At 63.2% G+C, this 21,256-nt stretch overlaps 11 protein-coding genes across 11 annotated transcripts; 7 read left to right on the plus strand and 4 right to left on the minus strand.

The window, feature by feature from the left end:
* Positions 1 to 43: 43 nt before the first annotated feature.
* Positions 44 to 4,432, minus strand: OSTLU_29574 (predicted protein; the record flags this gene model as incomplete). The annotated part of the gene is made up of 1 exon (XM_001422723.1): positions 44 to 4,432. The coding sequence occupies one exon, from the start codon at positions 4,430 to 4,432 to the stop codon at positions 44 to 46; it is 4,389 nt and encodes a 1,462-aa protein (XP_001422760.1).
* Positions 4,433 to 5,314: 882 nt separating this feature from the next.
* OSTLU_29575 (predicted protein) lies at positions 5,315 to 5,488 on the plus strand (the record flags this gene model as incomplete). Its single annotated transcript, XM_001422563.1, has 1 exon — positions 5,315 to 5,488. The coding sequence occupies one exon, from the start codon at positions 5,315 to 5,317 to the stop codon at positions 5,486 to 5,488; it is 174 nt and encodes a 57-aa protein (XP_001422600.1).
* A 76-nt stretch (positions 5,489 to 5,564) lies between these two features.
* Positions 5,565 to 6,278, minus strand: OSTLU_19114 (predicted protein; the record flags this gene model as incomplete). The annotated part of the gene is made up of 1 exon (XM_001422724.1): positions 5,565 to 6,278. One exon carries the CDS (start codon positions 6,276 to 6,278, stop codon positions 5,565 to 5,567), a length of 714 nt encoding a protein of 237 aa, XP_001422761.1.
* A 184-nt stretch (positions 6,279 to 6,462) lies between these two features.
* psbP (oxygen evolving enhancer 2 of Photosystem II) lies at positions 6,463 to 7,711 on the plus strand. The gene is made up of 3 exons (XM_001422564.1): positions 6,463 to 6,613; positions 6,846 to 6,933; positions 7,097 to 7,711. The coding sequence occupies exons 1-3, from the start codon at positions 6,464 to 6,466 to the stop codon at positions 7,606 to 7,608; spliced, it is 750 nt and encodes a 249-aa protein (XP_001422601.1). The 5' UTR covers position 6,463; the 3' UTR covers positions 7,609 to 7,711.
* Positions 7,712 to 7,866: 155 nt separating this feature from the next.
* Positions 7,867 to 9,096, plus strand: OSTLU_43910 (predicted protein; the record flags this gene model as incomplete). Its single annotated transcript, XM_001422565.1, has 2 exons — positions 7,867 to 8,855; positions 8,916 to 9,096. The coding sequence occupies 2 exons, from the start codon at positions 7,867 to 7,869 to the stop codon at positions 9,094 to 9,096; spliced, it is 1,170 nt and encodes a 389-aa protein (XP_001422602.1).
* A 1,109-nt stretch (positions 9,097 to 10,205) lies between these two features.
* OSTLU_29580 (predicted protein) lies at positions 10,206 to 12,332 on the minus strand. Its single transcript, XM_001422725.1, has one exon. It carries the CDS (start codon positions 12,068 to 12,070, stop codon positions 10,388 to 10,390), a length of 1,683 nt encoding a protein of 560 aa, XP_001422762.1. The 5' UTR covers positions 12,071 to 12,332; the 3' UTR covers positions 10,206 to 10,387.
* Positions 12,333 to 12,648: 316 nt separating this feature from the next.
* On the minus strand, positions 12,649 to 13,080 carry OSTLU_7434 (predicted protein; the record flags this gene model as incomplete). The annotated part of the gene is made up of 1 exon (XM_001422726.1): positions 12,649 to 13,080. A coding segment is annotated over one exon (432 nt), but the record flags the coding sequence as incomplete, so codon positions are not given.
* Positions 13,081 to 14,152: 1,072 nt separating this feature from the next.
* Positions 14,153 to 14,722, plus strand: OSTLU_19120 (predicted protein; the record flags this gene model as incomplete). The annotated part of the gene is made up of 1 exon (XM_001422566.1): positions 14,153 to 14,722. One exon carries the CDS (start codon positions 14,153 to 14,155, stop codon positions 14,720 to 14,722), a length of 570 nt encoding a protein of 189 aa, XP_001422603.1.
* Positions 14,723 to 14,822: 100 nt separating this feature from the next.
* Positions 14,823 to 17,499, plus strand: OSTLU_25890 (predicted protein). The gene has a single exon (XM_001422567.1). It carries the CDS (start codon positions 14,966 to 14,968, stop codon positions 17,441 to 17,443), a length of 2,478 nt encoding a protein of 825 aa, XP_001422604.1. The 5' UTR covers positions 14,823 to 14,965; the 3' UTR covers positions 17,444 to 17,499.
* A 986-nt stretch (positions 17,500 to 18,485) lies between these two features.
* On the plus strand, positions 18,486 to 20,083 carry OSTLU_29584 (predicted protein; the record flags this gene model as incomplete). Its single annotated transcript, XM_001422568.1, has 2 exons — positions 18,486 to 18,540; positions 18,727 to 20,083. The coding sequence occupies 2 exons, from the start codon at positions 18,486 to 18,488 to the stop codon at positions 20,070 to 20,072; spliced, it is 1,401 nt and encodes a 466-aa protein (XP_001422605.1). The 3' UTR covers positions 20,073 to 20,083.
* A 300-nt stretch (positions 20,084 to 20,383) lies between these two features.
* Positions 20,384 to 21,172, plus strand: OSTLU_6230 (predicted protein; the record flags this gene model as incomplete). Its single annotated transcript, XM_001422569.1, has 2 exons — positions 20,384 to 20,769; positions 20,821 to 21,172. Coding segments are annotated over 2 exons (738 nt in total), but the record flags the coding sequence as incomplete, so codon positions are not given.
* Between the last annotated feature and the right edge of the window lie 84 nt (positions 21,173 to 21,256).

Raw genomic sequence — 21,256 nt, forward strand, 5'->3', positions numbered from 1 at the left:
CGGGACGGCGACGACGCGCGAACGGCACGGTTGCGATGAATGATTAAAAGGCGCGCTTGGGGCGCTTCCTCAAGATGCGAGCGACGGGAGGCCGTGGACTCGGTTCGTCGCCGTCGCTGTCGCCGTCGGTGTCGAAATCAAAGGTGTGCTTGAGGGGAGAAAAGTCGGCGCGATCGCGCTCGGCTTTGGCGCGCTTCTTGGCGTCAGACGTGGGGATCTTGGACGTGAGCGCGATGAGCGGACCGGGAACTGGATTCACCGCCAAAGTGAGCGGATCGTTTGCGGCCACGCTCGGCATGGCGTGGAGCTCGTTCGCGCACATCATCTTGCGCTTCTTCGTTCGCTCGCCAGCGTTCGTCGTCGTCGTCGTCGTCGTCGCGGTGAGGTCTGATTTGGACGAGGAATGCGGCGGTGGGTTTTCCACGGGCGATGCGTCGTGCGTCGTGGGAGAAGGTTCCGATGAAGTGCGCTCGGCGGTTTCTTCCGTTTGCACGGCGGTTTCAGGCTCGTCAAAATCGTACGTTTGCACGGCAATTTCGCGCCGCGGAGACTCACCAAAGTCGTCCGTCTGCACGGCGATTTCGCGCCGCGGCGATGCCGATACCGTTGGCTGTTTCGCTGACGCAGTGTATTCCGTCTGTGTTTGGACATCCTTCATCGGGGTTGAGGACTTCGATTGCGGCGAAGTCGCCTTCTCCATCTGAGCGTTCCCCTTCGTCGACTTGATAATCGGTGCCGGACTCTGCACCTCGATTTCGTCCGTATCGACGTCGGGGTCGGCGTCCGGCACCAAGGTACCTTGGATCGATTCCTCTCGGTCATCGATGACTGTGGTTTGTTCTTCCTCGCCGACTGTGATTTGTTCTTCTTCCTCGCCGACTGTGGTTTGTTCTTCTTCCTCGCCGACTGTGATTTGTTCTTCTTCCTCGACGGGTTCGATTTGATCTTCGTCTTCCTCGACGGGTTCGATTTGATCTTCGTCTTCCTCGACGGGTTCGATTTGATCTTCGTCTTCCTCGACGGGGACGATTTGTTGCTCCGTCACCTCGATTGACTCTTCTTCATTCGCCTCCATCTCCGGCGCCGCGGGCGCTTCTGCGGGCATGTGTATCTGTAGAGGGAATTCATCTAAACCAACATTGATACCATCGTCCGCAGCTTTGATCGCATCGGTAATAGCCGGACTTAAGACGGGCGGTTTCGTCAACTGGAAAGGAAGCGCACCGATTTCTGAGAGCGCAATCAGCTTCTTTGCCTTTTCCGCCCTGGAGAGCGGCTCGCGAGCCTCTGAGCCAAGGATGAGACTCGTCACCGTCATGTGTGAATGCGCGAGTTTCACGTCTGGCGAGATCACAGTGAACATCGAAGGTTTCGCAACGCGTGCTCTAAATTCCGGCATGACTTGTTTCTTCACGTAAGGACTCATACACGTCAAGCATGCTTGCATGGCGTCTTCGCTCGCGATGAGAATGTAGGGCGTATAAAATTTCTCAATTTCTTTCGTCGCCTTTTCGATGATGAGATCATTCATCGTGCACGCTGTATGGGATATAGCGTTAATCACGTCCGTCATCATCGCCCTGACACCCTCCGGTGGCGGCACTTCAGTGGTCTCGTCCAACGGATGGAAGGCGCACATCAAACCAGCGGTGACTGACTTGAGTTGTCGATTTATCTCGATTTGAATGTTCTTCGTACATTCGAGCCAAAGACGCGTGGTACTCTCCCCAGCAACTTTCGCTGAATTCATGTACGCATATCTATGCGCCGGGCTCAACTTGAATTTAGTTAGCGCTAAATTGAAGAGCGCTCGCATCATGGCGCGCTTCGGATCATCTTCGGGGCCTGCGAGACTCGCAATCTGATTTTTCACCAAAGCGCCAAACATCAATTCGCCAGTACTTTGATCAGAGACGAGAGAGTGACACCAAGCAGCATTGACACTCTCACAGACTTGGAATAATAATCCTCGAGGCTTTTGCGGCGTGTTTTTTCCGTTAAAGTTGAAGTAGAAAGTTGCCTCCAAGACCTTTCCAAAGTAATCCACCGCCTCGATGATAAATCCACGCACGTCTGCTGGCGTTCGAATGTCATGGATGCGTTCCTCAGGCCTTAAATTTTTCGTCAAGACCTCACGCACGACTGCCGCGCGACCGTGCTTGATGGCATGAATATCAAGCGGCTCCATGGCTACTTTCATCGAGACCGCGATGACGCGAGTGCAAAACTGGTGCGCTAGTTCATACACTCTTCTCGCCGCATAAGCGCCACCTTCGCCTAATCTGAACTCGATATCATCGTAAAATCCACGAAGAGAATCATCAGAACACGTTGGAAGCGCACAAAGCGGTTCGGCGGCGACGCAGAAAGCCTTGAGTACGTCGTGGACTCGTCGCGTCACGCGGCGCATCGCCTTCAACTGTCTTGCCCGCTTGAGCTCCTCCAGAGTGGCGTTCAAAGAACCATGACCGGTGATACTCTGCACATCAAACTTTTCAGGGTCCAAAACTTTGGCCCAAGACAGACGAAACTCGAGGAACTTCCAAGCTACCGCAATTACGGCGTTGGCTGTCTGCTTGAGCTCGCGAACACTTCCGGTTTGATCCATCAACATCTTCAGCAACTCGGCGCGGCGGACCGTGGCTATCTCTACTGTGTTTTCGTTGATGACTCGATCGATCGCCCATTGAATCTCTTCGTCCACTGGCGGGAAATCTTTTGCAAGTTCTTCCACGCTGACATCTCTACCGAGTTTACGCTTTAACAATGCGCTCGCACGTTTCAAAGTTGTCGCTGTGCTTCCCCAAATACGATCACCTTGAACGGCATTTATGAAACGTCTAGTTGCTGGTCGAATCGCCAGTTGCTGCAAAAATCCACTTTTATGAAGCGACCGCACAATATCGCCCGTGACTTCACGCGAGTCGCCAAGGCAAATAACGGCGGCAGCGTTGCGCAAAGCGGCGACGAGATGCCTGTCTCGAGCGGGATCGGAATCGCCCGCACCGGGCGCATCGATCAGAACTAAACCACGCTTTTGCGGTGGAACTGGGATATCTATCCGGACTTCACGCAGTAACCCCCAACACGACGATGGAATGTGCGTTTGAGTGAACACGGTGTGCTTCGTCGCTCTCAAAGCGCGCTGAAACGTACGTTCGTCAGTATAATCTATTGGTTCGTCAGGTTTGCCGTTTTTGTTTCTGTCGGTTTTGTACTCGAACTCAACGCGCTTGCCTAACCGTTCGATATACTCGGCTGGAATTGCCACGTCGCTCTCGTCCAAGTCAGCGAGCGTCGATATGTTCGGGTCAAGCCCGACCATGGCGCACGCCACCCTGAGCACCGACGGTAATCCGTAGCCATCGTCTGGAACCGCTTCCCCTTCCTTCGGCTTCGTCCTAAAATCTAAAAGCGTAGTTTCTTCCAAACCTCGAGCCTTGAGCTCCTTTTTCACGTACGATTCGGCGTAAAAGCCTAAGCCCTTGCGAGCCGATTCGATTGCCCGCGCTTGGCGCACCGCGTACTGGAGCGCGTGCACGTGTTGCTTGACGACATCCTCGCTAAAGTACACCAAACTCACTCTGAAGGCGTCGGATGTTCTCACAGAAGACGCCACGGACGTCGTGTCCATGACATCACCCTCTGGGAGCAAAAACGGCGGCGGTCTCGCATTTTTGAGTCTGGGATCGTTCTCCAAAAAATCCTTCAACGTCGTGGGCGGCGGCGGGAACTTCTTCTTTCGCACCGGAATCTCATACGCCGCGATCGCCGCGTCGTACTTCTGACGCTTCGCTTCCTCGGCCGCTTTCTTCGCCGCCTCCTTATCGCGCGCCTCCTGATGCTCCTTGTACAAGACGTAACTCGGCTTGACTTTCTGCCCCTTCTTCTGCGCCTTCTTCGCCGCCTCCTTGAGCTTTTCCTTGCGAATCGCGTCCGCCTCCGAATCCTTGAACGCATCCCCCCGTATCTCTCTTCCTCGCATGTGTCTCGGCATGTACACCGCCGCGCTCGTGTCTCGATCCAACGGCGGCGGCGGCGCGAACGCGCTCGCGTTCGCGTCCAACGCCGCCCCCCCCTCGTCCTCCCAATCGTCCTCCATCGCTCGCGCTTTATCCTCCTCCGCCTCCTCCGCGCGTTCATCGTGATCTCGCATCTTCGTCAGCGTCAGTTTCCCGTTCGCGCCGCCAGTTCCGACCCTTCCTCGCGCGTCGCCTCGACTCGCCAGCTCCCGCAGCAGCCCGTTCAGCACGTGACTCTTCCCCACCCCCGACCGCCCCAGCGCCACGACTCGCAGCGGCGCCGACGTCGCGCGTTCGTATTCCTCCATCGCCCGCGTCGTCTCCTCCACCAGCCGTCGTCGCGCGCTCTCCGGCACGACGTACGTCGACCCCGGCGCGTCGAGCGTCGCCGCGCGTCCGTGCGACAGCATCAGCTCCCGCGTCGACCGCAGCGCGTCGTGCAGCGCGCCCGTCTGCGCGTCGAAACAAAAAGCGCGGCGTTTACGGTCAGTCGCGAAGTTCGTCGTTCCGCGCGCGTCGTCGTTCCGCGCGCGTCGCGACGATTTCATTTCATTTTCGCGCGCTTCGATTCGCGTTCGACGCACCCGCACGACGCGCAGCGCGGCGTCGACGGCGTCGGCGTCCGTCAGGTCCCCGCACGCGCTCTCCGCGTGCCGCGCGAGCGAGCGCGCGCGGCGCTCGGCGCGCGCGGCGTCGGAATCATCGGATTCGTCGCGCATCGCCGCACAGTGCCGCGCGCGATGGTCGCGCTCGTCGACGCGGACGACGCGCGCGGCGCGACGGACGCGCGCGACGACGACGGCGACGCGCGCGACGCGCGCGGCGACGCGCGCGACGCGGCGGCGCGGCGGCGCGATGGGAACGCGGCGTTCGCGCGGGGCGCGTACGCCGAGGCGTCGCGCGCGTACACGGACGCGCTGACGCGCGCGCGCGGCGATGGGCGCGGCGACGCGCGCGAGGACGCTTTGGACGCGGGCGAGGACGCGGCGGGCGCGGCGCGCGGCGACGGGGACGCGGCGACGTGTCTGGCGAATCGCGCGGCGTGTTGGTTGAAGCTGGAGCGATACGAGGACGCGGCGAGGGATTGCGACGAGGCGATCGCGATCGATGGGACGTACGCGAAGGCGTACGCGAGACGGGCGCGCGCGAGGGAGGCGCTCGGGGACGAGGAGGGGGCGCTGGAGGATTGGGAGAGGACGCGCGCGTTGGCGCCGAGGGACGCGACGGCGAGGGACGAGACGAGGCGACTGAAGCCGGTGGTGGAGCGGAAACGGGAAGAGATGAAGAGAGAGATGTTGGATAAGATGAAGGATTTGGGGAACTCTTTGCTCGGGAACTTTGGGCTGAGTTTGGATAACTTCAAGGCGGAGAAGGACGCGACGACGGGGAGTTACTCGATTCACTTCGTCGACGAAAAGAAACGCTCGACGACTGGCGACGAGGACGACGAGGACGACGAGAACTGAGCTCGCGCGCGCGGTGCGCTCGCTATAGCTATTAAAATTGTCACACGCGCGCGCTCGAGCGTCGCGAGAGTCTAGTCTAATCGCCGTCGCGTTCGAGTCCGCCGCGCAACGCGAGCTGTCGACACCGCTTTTCAAACGCTTGAATCTGCGACCTCGCGACGTCGTCGAAGACCACGCTCACCGCCGCGGCGTGCATGGGATCTTTAACTTCAAAATCAATCTCGAAATCCACGATGACGCCCTCGGCGGGTAATCCCGTGACCGGGTCTTCGTCCTCGTCGTCGTCGAGCGGCGAAAATTTCCACGTCGTCGTCATCGACCGAAACAACCCGCTCGACACGCTCGTCGCCGTCACGCGCTCCGGTCGCGCGCACGTCACCGCGCTCGTGTACTTCTCGTTGAATAATTTAAACCCAATCTCCAAATCCGCCTCAAAGTATTCCTCCCCTCGCGCCAGCGCCTCGCGTTCGCGTTCGCGTCCCCATCGCTCTCGCGGCGTCCGCCTCGCCCCCGCGCAGAACGGCACGAACGCCGCGTAACTGTCCACGTCCGCCACCGCGTCGCACAGCGCGTCTCGCGCGATCCCCTTGACGATTCGTCGCGCCGAGAACCGTCGCCGCGCGCCCTCGTCGCCGTCGCCGTCGCCGTTTCGCCCGTCGCCGTCGTCACCGCGCGTCGCCACCTCCCGCGCGCGTCCGAGCGTCGCGCCGGGCGTCGCGCGGGTCGGCCCCACGGCGCGCGTCGCGCGCGTCGCCGCCTCCCGCGCGCGCCTCGCGAGCGCGCGCGACATCGCCGCGCCGCGCTCTGACGCGACGCGCGCGACGCGCGCGTGCGCCGAGTCCGACCGACCTCTCGTCCGGACTGTTTGCGCATACACCCGCGCGACCGACCGCACGGTTCGCACTGTTTGCCCCGCCGCGATGGGGCATCGCGATCGGGGCGCGCGCGCGCGATCGCGACACTCCCGCGCGCACGATGTTCACGCTCTCCACCACCCTCGCGCACGCCGCCGTCAAGGCGAACGTCAAGGCGACGCGTAAATCGCAATCGCGCCGAGGCGCCGTCAAGGTCGCCGCGCAGGCGCCCGACGCGTCGAGCCGTCGCGAAGCCATGAGTCTCATCGCGGTGCGTCCGAACGCGACGACGCGATCGAGCGCGCGATGCGCGCGCCCGCGCGCGACGCGCGACGCGCGGGACGACGCGGGACGACGCGGGACGACGCGCGGAATTATTGTCGAGCGAACCGGCGCGCGAGGGCGCGGAGAGACGCGCGCGCGACGCGTCGAGGACGCGACGCGCGCGACATCATCCAACGAGATACTGACGATCGCGCGGCGTGCGGTTTCATCGAACGCAGGGCGCGACGACGCTCGCGATGTCCAAGCCGGCGTTCGCGGCGTACGGTGACTCGGCGAACGTTTTCGGCGGCGTGTCGAACCCGACCGGTGCGTGCGCGCGCGAGGCGCGAGGCGCGCGCGAGGCGCGCGCGAGGCGCGAGCGATCGTATCGACCCGAGATACGATTCGCGCGTGATCCGGGACCGATGGGTCGTGATGTCGTGTGGGTAAACAGTGAGACTGACGAGACGCGCTACTTTCGCGAATGCAGGTTTCGTCCCGTACGCCGGCGACGGCTTCGCGTTCTTGTTGCCGAGCAAGTACAACCCGAGCAAGGAACGCCCGTTCCCGAACACGGAGTGCTATTTCGAGGATAACTTTGACCAAGTGACGAACATTTCCGTAATCGCCGAAAAAGCCGAAAAGGGGAGCATCGACGCGTACGGCAAGCCGGAGCAATTCTTGGAAAAGCTTGGGTACTTATTGGGCGTGCAATCGTACGCCGGGCAAACCCGCTCCGAAGGGGGGTTCGCGGCGAACAAGGTTTCCACCGCCGCCGTGCTCGACGTGTACACGCGCGAAAACAAGGGCAAGACGTACTACCAATACGAAATTCTCACGCGCACCGCGGACGGCGACGAAGGCGGACGCCACCAGTTGATCACCGCCACCGTGAGTGATGGGAACTTGTACATCATGAAGCTTCAATCGGGTGACAAGCGTTGGTTCAAGGGTCAAGAGCGCGACCTTCGCACCGCGATGAACTCGTTCACCGTGGCGTAAGCGAGCGCGCCGCTCGCCGCGCCCGCCACACACATATAGTTCCGCGACGTTTTAAACGCGAAGCAACCATAGCACGTGTTATGAAAGATGAACATCACCACACCGCGCCGCGCCGCGCCGTCGCTTCGCGCGCGCGCGCACCGCCCGCCGCGCCCTGACCGCGCGCTCGCCATGCGCGCGTCCCCGCGCGCGCTCGGAAAGTTGAAACCGCGCGACGTCGCGCTGCTCGATTCGATCCTCTCTCGCGTGCACGCGTCGATGCCGGCGCGTTCCGAGGCCGCGACGGCGGGCGCGCGCGAAGAGTACGTCGTCGGACTGTCCGGAGGCGTCGACAGCGCCGTCGCCGCGTGGGCGCTCGAGCGGTGCGGCGCGCGCGCGACGGCGACGCTCATGAGAAACTGGGACGCCCGGGACGAGGACGCGGCGACGGATTGCTCGCACAGGGACGACCTGAAGTCGGCGAGAGCGATCGCAGAAAAATTGAATCTGAGATTTATCGAAAGCGATTTCACGAGAGAGTACTGGCACGAGGTGTTCGAACCGTACGTCGAGGCGTTCGAGAGCGGGGCGACGCCGAACCCGGATTTGGAGTGTAACCGCCGCGTAAAGTTTGGCGCGTTGTTGAGACGGGCGATGGAGGATTTGGGAGGGCGGTATCTCGCCACCGGGCACTACGCGAGGATCGATCGAGACGTCGACGAGGGCGCGCCGCCGCGGTTACTGCGAGGGATCGATCAGACGAAGGATCAGTCGTACTTTTTGGCGTCGGTGCGCGGCGAGGCGTTGCGAAGCGCGTGCTTTCCGCTCGGCGCGGTGTTCAAGTCAGAGACGCGCGAGGCGGCGCGGATTCTCGGGTTCGATTGCGCCGATAGACGATCGAGCGCGGGGATCTGTTTCATCGGTCGCAGGCCGTTCGGGGAGTTTATCGGTGAGTACATCACGCCAAGCGAGGGCGCGTTCGTGGACGCGGAGACGGCGCGTCCGGTGCCGGGCGCGGCGCCGCATCGAGGATTGGCGTCGTACACCGTCGGACAGCGCGCAAAAATAGGCGGTGCGCCAAAACCTTGGTTTGTCGTCGGGAAGAACGTCGCCGCAAACGTCGTGTACGTCGCAAAAGGTGCTGAGCACGACGCGTTGTATTCCACTCGCGCCGCGTTGGCGGATGAGTTTTGGATTTCCAATCGACGGCCTACGAGCGACGACGGATCGAGTTCCGTTCGCCTGCTCGCGAAAACGCGCTACGCCTCGTCACTCACTCCAGTGACGCTATCGGTCGCGAGCGACGACGAGACGTTCACGAAATCGAGGTTTTCTTCCTCGTTCGTCCCGCGCGTCGAATCGTCGCCGCTCCGCGCGACGTTCGACCGTCCCGAACGCGCCGTCACCCCAGGTCAGGCTTTGGTGCTCTACGACGGCGACGTGTGCTTGGGCGGTGGCGTCATCGAACACGTCGGCGTAACCGAGTTCGAGGCGCGCGCCGCGTCTTAGTTTCTAGCCCACATTTAGTCAAACGTAGCCGCCGTCCCAACTGTCCCGTCGGCGTCACACCGCGCCTCGCGCCGTCGAGGATGCCCGCGATCCTCGACCACATCTTCGAGTTCGTCGGCCGACTCACGCCGAAGCGTAGCGATAAGCGCTTCTTCGCGGTGGACGCTTGGGGGAATTTGGACCTCGCCCGCGACGTGCACGCGCAGTCTTTGACGTATTTCCACTCAAAGTCAAAGCCGCCCGTCGACGCGACTTTACGTCGCGACACCGCGTGTGATATCGCGTGGGCGCCGCCTTCGGTGGACGCAGATTACGGCGATGGCGTCGTGCGCCAAGACGCGACTTTTGTGAGTCCGTTCGCGGATGCGTTGCCGGAGGAGTCGCGTTTGGTGCGTTTCGCGCGTTTGCGTCCGGGAGCGCCGCCGGCGAGCGGGACGGATGGTGCGGCGAGCGCGGTGAAGCGCGTCGCGGTGCTGCTTCCGTGCACGGGAGACGTAGACGAATGGTTCAGACGATCGATCGCGCGAGAGTTACTGACGAATGGTGTGGAGTGCGTGATACCGACCATCGCGTATTACGGCGAGCGCAAGCCGGCGAGGCAGTGGCGACACGTATTGCGAAGCGTCGCCGACGCGAAGATTCAGCTGAGTGTGACGCCGGTGGAGATGATGATGCTTTGTATGGCGTTGGATGAAGAAGCGAAACGAGACGGGCACGCGAGCGTCGATTTGTGCTTGGCTGGGGTGTCGCTGGGCGGGACGATGAGCGCGTTGACCGCGCTGGCGATGGCCAAGGCGCGCGGCGATGCCGAGAACAACGTCGTCGTCTGTTGTGTTGCCGCCGCGAACGATTGCACGCCGTACGTCGAAGGAAGCATCGAAACTAGATTAGCTTGGGAAGTGCTTTGTGAATCGGGCGAGGCGGACGGGGCGACACCCATGAGTAAGGAACGGTGTAAAACTATTTTGCTCGACGTGTTGAAAGAATTGGACATGAGTAATCTCGTCGTCGAAAACGCCGTAAAGGGCGCGGTTTGCGTGACCGCGAGGGAAGACCGCTTCGTCGGCGCTGGAGATGCGATCGCGAAGACACTACAAACTATGGTGACGACCGCTGAAGGGTTCATTCGCGAAGACTTCGACGGCGGACATTTACAATTTTTATTCGGCAACAAATCCTCCATTGCGCCGAATATTCAAAGAGCATTCGATCTCATGAGAGCGTAGCAAGTTTCTTGAATGAATGTAATTTACAAAAGAATCGATGAATGGATGCTTGTGATCGTGCGTTGTCAACCGTCGGTAAACTTACCTATCCACACGAGCGCGCCGAACGCGATTCGCCTAGCCCATTTCCGTTTTCGACCTTGCGGGCGTTCGGCGGTGCGCTCGTCGAAGGATTCATCGTCGCTCGATTCCGTCGCCCGTCGAGACGCCGCTGACGCGGAGTTCGGGTCAACGAGTTCAACAAGCAGCTTCAACACTTTGCCGATCCTCCTTCGGACTCTTTGGCGTTTATTCAACCCATTTCGTCCACTGAAGAGATACTCGCGACTGGAATCTGTCGGAGCAAAGTGAAGCTTGTTGGCGACGTCCTCGGCGTCGAGTGGAGGCGACCCCGCGCGCGATCCCGCTGTCGCATCTTCGCCTTCATCGTCGCTCTGCGGCACACTCGTTCGTCCGGTTCGGAATGATCTCGTGTGCGGCACCTCGCGCGTCGCCGGCGGCGCGGGAATGGCGTCGTAATTCTTCATGCGAGCATTCGCTCGCACGCGACGCTGCAACTCGCTATTGAACGTCGCCATGTATGCGTCTAGTCCTTTTGCCGCAGCCATGTGAGCGAGTCTCGGTGGCACGCCGGGATCTTCGTAATAAATGGATACGTACTGACTGCCTTTGACTTCGTCGTTCTTTCCCACCATGATGGCGCTGTACATGGATTTGACGTCCACCGCGCGCGCTCCCATCATCTGTTGAAGCTTGTTCTTCGCCGAAACCGCGGACGGTGATTCCAACGCGTCGCGACAAATGCATGTCGCCATCTCATTTTTCTTATCGTACCACATCCGACGAGAGACGAGATAATCACGAGGTGCCATGAGACGAGGGTATTTCAACCGCCAATACACCACGTCTTGCGCGGTGAACTCCTTCTCCTTGTTCTCGGCGTCTTCGCGTTCAACGCACGTCGGGTGCAACGTCGTGCTATCCCACGCTTGACGTCCCAACAAATCCGTCTGTGCGTGGAACAATATTTCCGCGGGTACCCCAGCCGCTAAGACTTCCGTGCGGAATTTCGCGAGTCCCTTCTTCATCATGCGCTTGTCCTCGGCGGAGACGCCGCGAAGCATCCTGTACGTGCAGCATCCCACGCGTCCGCTGGCGATGACGTCCCAGTCACCCTCATCGTTCGCCACCGCAGTCGCAAATGCTTCGTAATCCTTATTCGTCACCCTATCACGCACGTCATCGGCTAAGTCCCTCGGCCCTTCGTTCGCCACGAGATCGTCGTCCCATCCTCGGTCCACCGCTCGACGCGTGACGCCCGAGTAAAACGCTTTCAGCGTCCACACCGGCGCGCCCAGCGCGGCGCCCAGCGCCCAGCGCATCAAGCTAAAGAACAACTTAATCGCCAACAACGCCACGCGATCCGGCGGCGGCGTATTCTTATCCATCCGCAACCCTATGAACAGCGCCTTGTACGCCAACGAAGTCGCCCACATGGCCAACACGCACAGCGACATCGTCCTCGGGGACATCTCTCCCTTTCGCACGCGCACCGCGAGCGCACCGACCACCGTCGCGCACGCGCTTTCGCACCAACTCAAAGTCGCGACCGCACCGTCCCCATCGTTCGCCGCGCTCGTCTCCTCCTGCGCCGGTTTCCCGTCCCTCGACCGCCGCCGCCGCCGCCGCGGCGCGTCCCCAAGCGTCTCCGCGCTGTCTTCGAGCTCCACCGCCCCCGCGCGCGTCATCGTCGCCGCGCGCGTGCCGTCGACCGCACCGAACGATCGCCCCGCGAGCGTCGACGCGCGCTCGACGCGCGCCGAGGCTCACGCGCGCGGCGCGCGGCGTCGACGCGCGCGCTGACTCAGCGTCCCAAAGGTCAACCTTTCGCGCGCGCGCCCCGCGCGACGCCCCGCGCGCGCGTCTCGACGCGATTCGTCGGGACGAAACGATGCGCGCGCGTTCGCCGCGTTCGCGCGCGTCGCGCGTCGCGTCGCGCGCGCGATCGCGCGCGAGCGTGTGCGGGGACGCGATAAGATGGACGGGGCTTTATTATCCAGGAGGCACTTTTTCCGCGGTGCGCGCGCGTCGGAGGTCGGCGCGACGCGCGCGGCGGTCGAACGCGGCGAAAACGCGCGTTCGGATGGTGATGGGTTTAATGGTTTAATCACTACTCAGTAATCGTCGAAGCGCGACGCGCGCGGCGGTCGAACGCGGTGAAAACGCGCGTTCGGATGGCGACGGGTTTAATTACTACTCGTTCTCGACGGTCTTCCCCGAGCGACGATCGGTCTCAATAATCGTCGAAGTTCTTGATGTTCTTCCCCGACCGTCGCTCCGTTTTCTTTTGCGAGGTCTGTTTCTTGTCTTGTAAGCGCCGTCGGTTGCCCTTCTCCACGTTGGCTTGAAGTTTCTTCTTCTTCCGCTTGTCCGATTGACTCCCCGGGAGCTTGGCGGCGCGATTTATGTAACTCTGAAGCTTTTCTAGCGCGTCGTCTACGTTTTGACTCTGCGTGCGGTGACGCGTGCTGTTTACCACGAGCTCGCCGTTTGAGTTGACGCGATTCTTCTCCGCCACGACGAGTCGATCCGCGCACCACTGCGGCAACCACCCCGCGGCGACCGCCCCGGCGACGTCCAACCGCATATCGACTTTAGTATTCACTTTATTCACGTTTTGCCCCCCCGCGCCGCCCGATCGCGCGAAGGAGACGACGACGTCGTCCTTCGTCACCGGTCGCGGCGGCGTCGTGTCCGCCCCCTTCGGCGGTAGCGGTAACTCGTCCCGTATCCTCGGTCCCGCGATTCCGCGCAGCGCGTCTTTCGACGATTTCGTCGTCCCGTCTCCGTCGTCGCCGAACGCGTCGTCGTCGTCGTCGTCGTCGTCTTCCTCGTCCGCCCACGGGTCGTCGTCGTCGTCGTCGTCGTCGTACAGTTCGTCGTCGTAATTCATCCCTCGCGCCGCGCTCATCCCTCGTCTCGCGCGCGGCGCCGACGCGCCGACTCGCGACGTCGCGCGCGTCGAAACCGAATCCAAATCCCTCGTTCGAGCCACCGCCGCGACGCCTCGCGGTCGTTTCGACGCCATCCGCGCGTGCGCGACGACGGGTTTACTCTCGCACAATCCGCGCGCGCCGCGCCCGAGCGCGAGGCGCGCCGCGCGCGCGAGCATCGCGCGCGAGAGTGCGGTCCCGGTGTCCCGATGCCTCGACGCGCTCGCCCGCATCACCCCGCGCGCGCGCGTCCTCGCGCGTCGCGCGCGCCGCCGGATATCGCGCGCGATGTTCGCGCGCGCGATGGCGCGCCGCGCGGCGTCGCGGATCGCGCGCGCGACGCGGTGCGATGGAATCTATGCGCGCGCGCTCGAATTCGCGGTCGGTCGTCGCGGCGTCGCGATGGGAACGCGCGCCGCGCGCGACGCGCGAGACGCCGGACGGCGACGCGCGGTCGACGACGCGCGACGCGCGATCGGCGACGACGCGCGCGAGGCCGAGGCGGCGCGCTCGCGCGTGGTGTTCGAGGAGGAGGTGCTGCCGGCGCTGCGCGCGTTTTACGCCGAGCGAGGACACCTGAACGTGCCGCGCGCGTACGTCGTCCCGAGCGACGCGCCGGCGGCGATCGCGGGAATGAAGCTCGGAAATCGAGTGGATCGGATTCGCTACCGAGGAGACTTCGTGAAGGGGAGCGAGGAGAGGATGAAGGCGCTGGACGCCGTCGGCGAGGCGACTGGGGAGACGTTTGCGTGGGACGGCGAGGATTGGGTGTTTTATAAGCAAATCATCCCGTGTTTGAGGTATTACATCAAGGAACACGGACACGGGAACGTGCCGATGGCGTACGAGACGCCGCGGGACGCGCGGGCGTATTCGAGCGCGAACGCGCTGAAGACGTACAACATGGGATTCGCGCTCGGAAAGCGCGTCAACGATATTCGAGCCAAGGGAACGTTCGTCGAGGGGCGACCCGATCGTTTCGACGCGCTGTCGAAGATGCAATTCGTGTGGGACGACGAGGAATTCAATTGGTCGCAGCGCTTGATTCCGGCGCTGCAGCTTTACGAGCAAGTGCACGGGCACCTGAACGTGCCCAGCGCGTACGCGGTGCCGGCCAAGATGCCGTGTCCGTTCGGCGTCGCCCGTCCCGTCGTCGTTCGCAGAGACCTCGTCGGTTTCGAACTCGGCAGCGCGGTGGCGCAGATCAGACACTGGCGATTTCAGCGTCCCGGCACGTCCGAGGGCGCGGCGAGAAGTCGCGTTCGACAGCTCGACCGGCTCTCGCCGCTCGGCTTTCCGTGGGACGTCGCCGAGTGGGAACGCAGGGCGCGCGTCCTCAAGCGCGTGCGTCGTCGACGCGTCGACGCGCGCCTCGCGTCCGACGCCGCAGCGTCCTCGAGCGTCTAAGTAGCCCGATGTCATCACACTAGCTAGCCCGGTGTCACCGCGCAGCCAGACCCGCGAAAAAAGCAAAAACGCGGCGACCCCGATGCGCCGCACATCCACGCGCGCGCGCGCGTTCTGACCGCGCGCGATCGCCGCGACGCGCACGCGCGTCGCGCGCATCGCGTTCGGTCGCCGCGCGGTCGCGAGGACGCCTCGGCGCGACGCGCGGACGTCGGATAATCGCGCCGATTCTCAACACCAATCATGGACGCCCCGATGGATGGCGCCGTGGAAGCCGTCGAAACCACGGGATGGTTCCTCGCGCTCGCGCTCACGCACGCACCGATGATGGTGTTCACGCTGTACGCGTCGCTGACGATCGTCGAGCGCGCGCTGGGGAGCAAAAGGGGCAAGGTGAAGGAAAAGCCGCCGGCGCGAGAGGCGCCGCCGTACGTGTGCGTGCAGTTGCCGATGTACAACGAGCCGGCGTGCGCGAAACGGGCGATCGACGCGGCGTGTCTGCTGCATTGGCCGCAAGATTTGATAGAGATACAGGTCTTGGACGATAGCTCGGACGGGACGGAGGATGTGGTGGACGACGCGTGCGCGGAGTGGCGGGAACGCGGGGTGGTGTGCAACGCGCTGCGAGCGAGCGCGGTGCTGAGAGGGAAATCGAGACAGACGAAGGCGGCGGCGTTGGAGTACGGTCGCGCGCGGACTTCGGCCGATTTGATTGTGGTTTTAGACGCCGACGCGGTGGTTGAGGAGGATTATTTAGCGAAGATTGTGCCGTATTTCTACGACGAGCGAGGCGAGCGAAGGAGCGAGGTGGCGGTGGTGCAGCCAGACGTGACGTTTAAGAATTCGTCGCAAAACTTCTTGACGATGCATCAGGCGTTTAAGATGGAAGCAGACGCGATTGTAGGGAACAGGGCGTACATTCGCGCGTTTGGGTGCGCGCTGCGGGCGGGAAGCGGGGCGATTTGGAGCGCCGCCGCGCTTCGCGGCGTCGGTGGTTGGGACGTAAACATGCTCGCGCTGGAAGGGACGGATATGTCCATGCGCACGCGCATGGCTGGGTACAGTGGGAAAGCGGCGGCGAACGTCATCATAGAAACCGAGCTCCCGTCGACGCTAAGCGCGTACAAAAGTCAACAGTTACGATGGATGTGGGCGTGGGCGTATTTAGCCAAGCGACACTTGGCTAGCGTGTTGTTCAATTCGTTCAACGGCGTGACCTCGGACATTGGTATCGGGGTTTTGAACGGGAACGTCGCTCGCTTGTGGTTTGCGCTCACAATCGTGCGTCCGGCGCAATGGTTGCTCCTCGCCGTGTGGTTATTACTCCTCCCTGAGCTCATTTTCGACGGCATGTGGCTCGGCAACGCCCAGCACGTGATTCACGGCGCCGTTTGGTTGTACTTTTTACCCCTGTTGCTCATCTTGAAGGCGGATACGTTCGCGATGTCTGATGTAGAAGGTAAAGTTCGCTCGCCCCCGAAGTCCACGGGCGAGGCGATGAGCACGATGCGCACGACGTTGCGCAAACTGAGCTGGATCGGCCCGCACGCGTGCGTGTCGCTCGGCATGATCGCCGTGTACTGCACCGGATACGTGCGCGGCATTTTCGGTTCCACCTACCCTTCCTTCGACGCCCCCGTGAGTCAGCTGCGCACGCCAAAGCTTGGAAATGGCGACGTCGAGCTGAGCGAAGCCGATCGCGGCGCCGACGAGACTTCTTGCTCGAAGAGTGAGATTTGGCAAATCGTCTTCGAGATGACCTTCGTCGTCGCCACGATTCGCGCGTCGATCGAACTCATGAAGTGGGCCCCGACGGGCGGGTCAGGGGCGGGGACGATTTCACTCGTTTCCGTGATTGGGTTCGGCATCGCGGCGTGCTGCGTGTACGTCGCCGCGGGAAGCTGGGATGACAAGTGCGGTCCGAGAAGTAGCGAGCGCTACCGTCGCGCCAAGACGTCGAGCGTCGAAGAGCGCGCGGGGTTACTGTCGTCTACGACGGCGGCGGCGACGTTGGCGCCGCCTCGACGGATCAATATGTCTCTCTCATCGAAGTCGCGACGCACGAAAGCGAGCGACATGTACGGTACGAGTACTGTCCCCGCGTTTGACGTGGAAAGTGGGAAACGAACGCCCGAGGCGTTTAGCGTCGGCGACGAGGACGACGTCCAACCCGTCAGCCTCGACGTCCCGGCGTTGACGAACGCGAAGGAGATGCAAAAGGCTATCAAAAAGTACAAAAACATGCGAGATCACAATTTCGATCTCGAGAACTTTAGTGAGTACGCGCAGAGCGATGCGACGAGCGTGATGTCGGAAAATCACGCGCCGTCGCACGTCAACTTTGGATCGCACGCGCCGTCGCACGAAGATTTCGGCAGCGAAATCGGCAGCGCGTTCGGCGACGGCGACGACGACGAAAGGTCGGTAGACATGGACGGCAAGGATCGCGCCGCGCTGGCGCACGCCATGCAAGCGCAGCACGACTCGCAACAGCGCGCCAAATCGCTTCGCATGGCGAATTTGCGCGTCAACACCGCGCCCGCGCCGAATCCCAAACGGTCGCGACCGCCGAGGTCGCCGCGCAGCTCCAACGCGACGTCCGCGGACAATTCGCCGCGCGCGCCGCTCTCACCCCCGACCGCGGAATCACCCAAACCCATCAGCGCGTCCGATTGGGTCGATTCCCCGATCGTCGTCGACGCGTCGTCGACGCCTCGATGACGCCTCGACGACGAAGCCCGTCTCGCGTCGCGTCGCGTCGCGTCCGCGTCTACAGCGCGCGTTGATTATTTTACACCCAGTCTACGCTACCCCGTCGCGCCGTCCCCCACCGTCGTCTCGCCCGCCGGAGTCCCCTTTCCCAACCTTCGCGCGCGTTCAAAGTGCAGCGCGCGAAGCATCGCGTTCACCTCGGCGTACGCGCCCGCGCGCGCCTCGTCCTCGTCCTCGTCCTCGCGCGCGCGTCCCGTGTGCATGCGCTTCACCGCGCGCTGCAGTTCGAGCACCTCCTCGCCGTCGCTCGCGCTCGGTCGCGCGCGCGTCGCGCGCGTCGTCGTCATCGGTCGGCGCGTCGTCGCTCTCGGGCGGTATCGACGGCGCGCGGACGCGCGACGCGCGCGAGACCGACTCGGACGCGCGCGCGCGATCGCGGCGCGCGCGACGCCGCGCCGCGCGGTCGAATCGCGCGCGCGAACGGCGCGCCGTCGCCACTCTACGGCGCGCCGAAATGAAACCGAAACCGAAAGATTCGCCCAAGAAGCGCCATCAGCGACCGAAGAGCGGCACGGGCGCGGCCAAGCGCGACAAACGCGGCGTCGCGCGACACAAGAGCGCGACGACGGCGTTCGGCGAGGCGACGTTCGACGACGCGAAGCGTAAAGATTGGGTCACCGGGTACCGCAAGCGCAAGGTTGGACGACGAAAGCAAGCGCAGCACGACGCCGAGCAGCGCGCGCGACGCGAGCGAATCGCGGCGAGGAAGGCGCGGAGGGACGCGGAGCGCGTCGCGCTCGGTTTGGTGGACGACGAGGGCGAACGCGCGGCGAATGGGGTCGGGGACGCGGTCGAGCGGGACGACGCGGACGTCGACGCGGCGTACGCGAGCGGCGTCACGGTGACCGTGCGCGCGGGATCAGGCGCGAGCGACGATGGATTTTGATTTGTATTTTTTGTATCTCTGTATCTTTGCCTCGAGCGCGCGTTTCGATTCGTTTCGCGCGCGTCGGCGTCGGCGCGCGGCAGAGCGCGACTCGCGGCGGCGGCGATGCGCGGTCGGTCGGTTCGACGCGCGCTCGCGCTCGCGCTCGCGTGCGGCTTGGGTGCGTGACGTAGGGCGCTCGTCGCGACGCGTCGCGGCGGCTCGACGACGGCGCGCGCGCGCGCGGAGGGAACGATCGTGGGGAACGCGCGCGTCGAGCGAATGCGCGTCGACGCGCGCGAGAGCGGCGAAACGCGACGGCGCGATATCGGACTGACGGCGCGCGAACGCTACCTGTCGAACGCAGCGATGGCGCGCGACGCGGAGGGGGCGCGACGCGCGAGCGTGAACGCCTCGGGCGTGTTCAACACCAACGGCTTGCGGTGTCCCGAAGACGTCGAGTGCGAGCGGTGCGCGGCGCCGCTGAACGCGGCGCCGTTCCGCGCGCCGGTGAACCTGACGGGAGTGCGAGTGATCGGGTGTCGATACCGCGCGGACGTGTGCGACGCGCTGCGCGAGGAGTCGAAGGCGTGCAAGAGACACGCGCGGTCGCTGTGCGGCGAACAGGACACGCGAGCGCAGGCGAAGACGAAATGTAAACGCGAAATGAATCGAGCGTGGAAGACGCGGTGCAAGGAAGAACGGACGATGATGGTGTCGCGCGCGGATGGGGCGCTGAAACGGTTCTTGGAAGTGCTGGAAAAGTTGAAAAGGGCGCGAGCGAAGCGCGCGGCGGGAGGCGCCGGGGACGACTTGACGATGTTAGAGATGGAGCTTTCGCGCTTGAAGACGTCGATCGGGCACGCGTTCGAGGAGCTGAGAAGTAATCACGGAGGCGTCGCGGTGGGATTGATGTCGGATCGAATGGAAGCGTTCGTGCGCGGGCCGACGCTGTTGGATTCGACGAGCGATATGTTGGACGTCGTCAACGCCATGAACGCCGTCTTGGGCGAGCTTCAAGGTTTGAGCACCGAAGCGAAAAGCTTGTGCTCGTACGACGCGAACATGGACACGTCGGATGGTAAAATTTTGTGCCAAGACATGGAAGAAAAGATGAAGCTTTCGGAGAAGCGCGTCAACCGCTGCGCCGCGCGCCTGAGCGATTATTTAGCGTCGACGGCGAAAATCGACGCCCTCATCGTAGAGAAGAAGCGTCGGTTCGCGCTTTTGGATTCGCTCGACAAGTTCACCGATTCAATCTCTGGCGCTTGGTCCGCGGTGCAGTACGAAGGCGACGACGACTTTGTCGAAGAGCCGTCGACGCGCTTCAATCTCACCGAACACGTCACCACGGGCATCGTGCACACGCTCATGAACCACTACACCACTGTCAGCGCCCGCCACGCGCTCGCCACCGCCGAAATCAAAGAATCCGCGCTTTGCGCGCACATCATTCCAAGATTTCAGCTCTCTCTCCTCGGCACCGGCTTCAAGCGCGGCGACCTCGCGTGTCCGCCGCCCCACGGCACCTTCATCGCCGGTCGCGAGCTCCCGGACTGGTCCGCCTACTTTTTATTCCTCCTCGGCATCGCCGTCGGCGCCGGCGCCACGATCGCCACCAATCGCGCCAACGAAGCCGTGGATTTCGTGCGCACGAATTCCTCCGTCGTCGTCGCCGTCTTGGTCGTCGTCTTGGCCGGTCGCTTCTTTTAGTCGCGCTCGGCCGAGTCCGACTCCAACCGCCGCGCGCGCGTTTGTAACACTACCGCGCCACCACACGCCGACTCGCCATGTCGCGCTCGCTCGCGACGCGCGAAGTGACGCGCGCCATCGCGCTCGCCCGCGCGTGCGCGCGCGACGCCCGCGCGCGCGTGAAAATTGCCGGCGGCGCGCGCGCTTCGGGACAAAAGTGCACTTTTTCTCGCCTCGGAAAACACCGGCTCGCGCCCGCGTCGACCGTCGCCGCGCGCGGCGGCGCGACGCGCGCGACGAACGATGATCTCGCGCGCCTGCACGCGCCGTCTCTTCACCGGTTCTACGTGGACGCGGACTTTGCGCGCGGCGCCGCGGTGACGCTCTCGCGCGAGGAGACGCGACACGCCACCAAGGCGCTTCGGTTGAAACCGGGCGATCGTTTGGAAGTGTGCGACGGTCGAGGGACGCTCGGCATCGCGAGGCTGTGCGCCGTGGACGGCGTGGGGGCGACGGTGGAGGTGGAGGAGATGGTGGCGGACGCGCTCGGGAGCGGGACGGCTTGGGACGTCGCGAGCGCGTTCGGCGGATTAAAGGGCGGACGAGGGGACTGGTTGGTCGAAAAGTGCGCGGAACTCGGCGCGCGCACGCTCGTACCGTTGTTGACGACGCGATCGGGGGCGATCGGGGGTGGGGATAGGGACGGGGATAAGAAGCGGTCGGGGAATCGACGCGCGAGCGGCGGCGACGACGACGGCTCGACGGCGAGCGGGCGCGAGGGTCGGTGGGGGCGCGTCGCGCACGCGGCGAGTAAACAAAGCTTGCGCGTGTACGGCTTACAGGTTGCGCCGCCGATCGGTGTCGAGGCGCTTTGCGAAGAAATCGCGAAAGATTGTGGCGAGCGGTTGACGTTGCTCGCGGCGGCGGGCGCGCCGCCCATCGCCGACGTCGCGCGCGCTTCGGGACTAGACTTGCGCTCGGGACGGATCGTCATCGGGCCCGAGGGAGATTTTACGGACGAAGAGTTGAAGGCGATGATCGCGGCGGGCGCACGGCCGGTTGGTTTAGGGTCGTTGCGTTTACGCGTGGAGACGGCGGCAATTTCCGCGCTCGCCGCCGTGTCGGCGCTCGCAGAGGAAAAAGGTGCGTGAAGCAGCTCTCGCTTGAATATAATATTGTACACTGGAGTTTCATTCTAAATCATC

The sequence above is a fragment of the Ostreococcus lucimarinus genome, chromosome 20 (genome assembly GCF_000092065.1).
Source record: "Ostreococcus lucimarinus CCE9901 chromosome 20, complete sequence".
Classification (NCBI taxonomy): domain Eukaryota; kingdom Viridiplantae; phylum Chlorophyta; class Mamiellophyceae; order Mamiellales; family Bathycoccaceae; genus Ostreococcus; species Ostreococcus sp. 'lucimarinus'.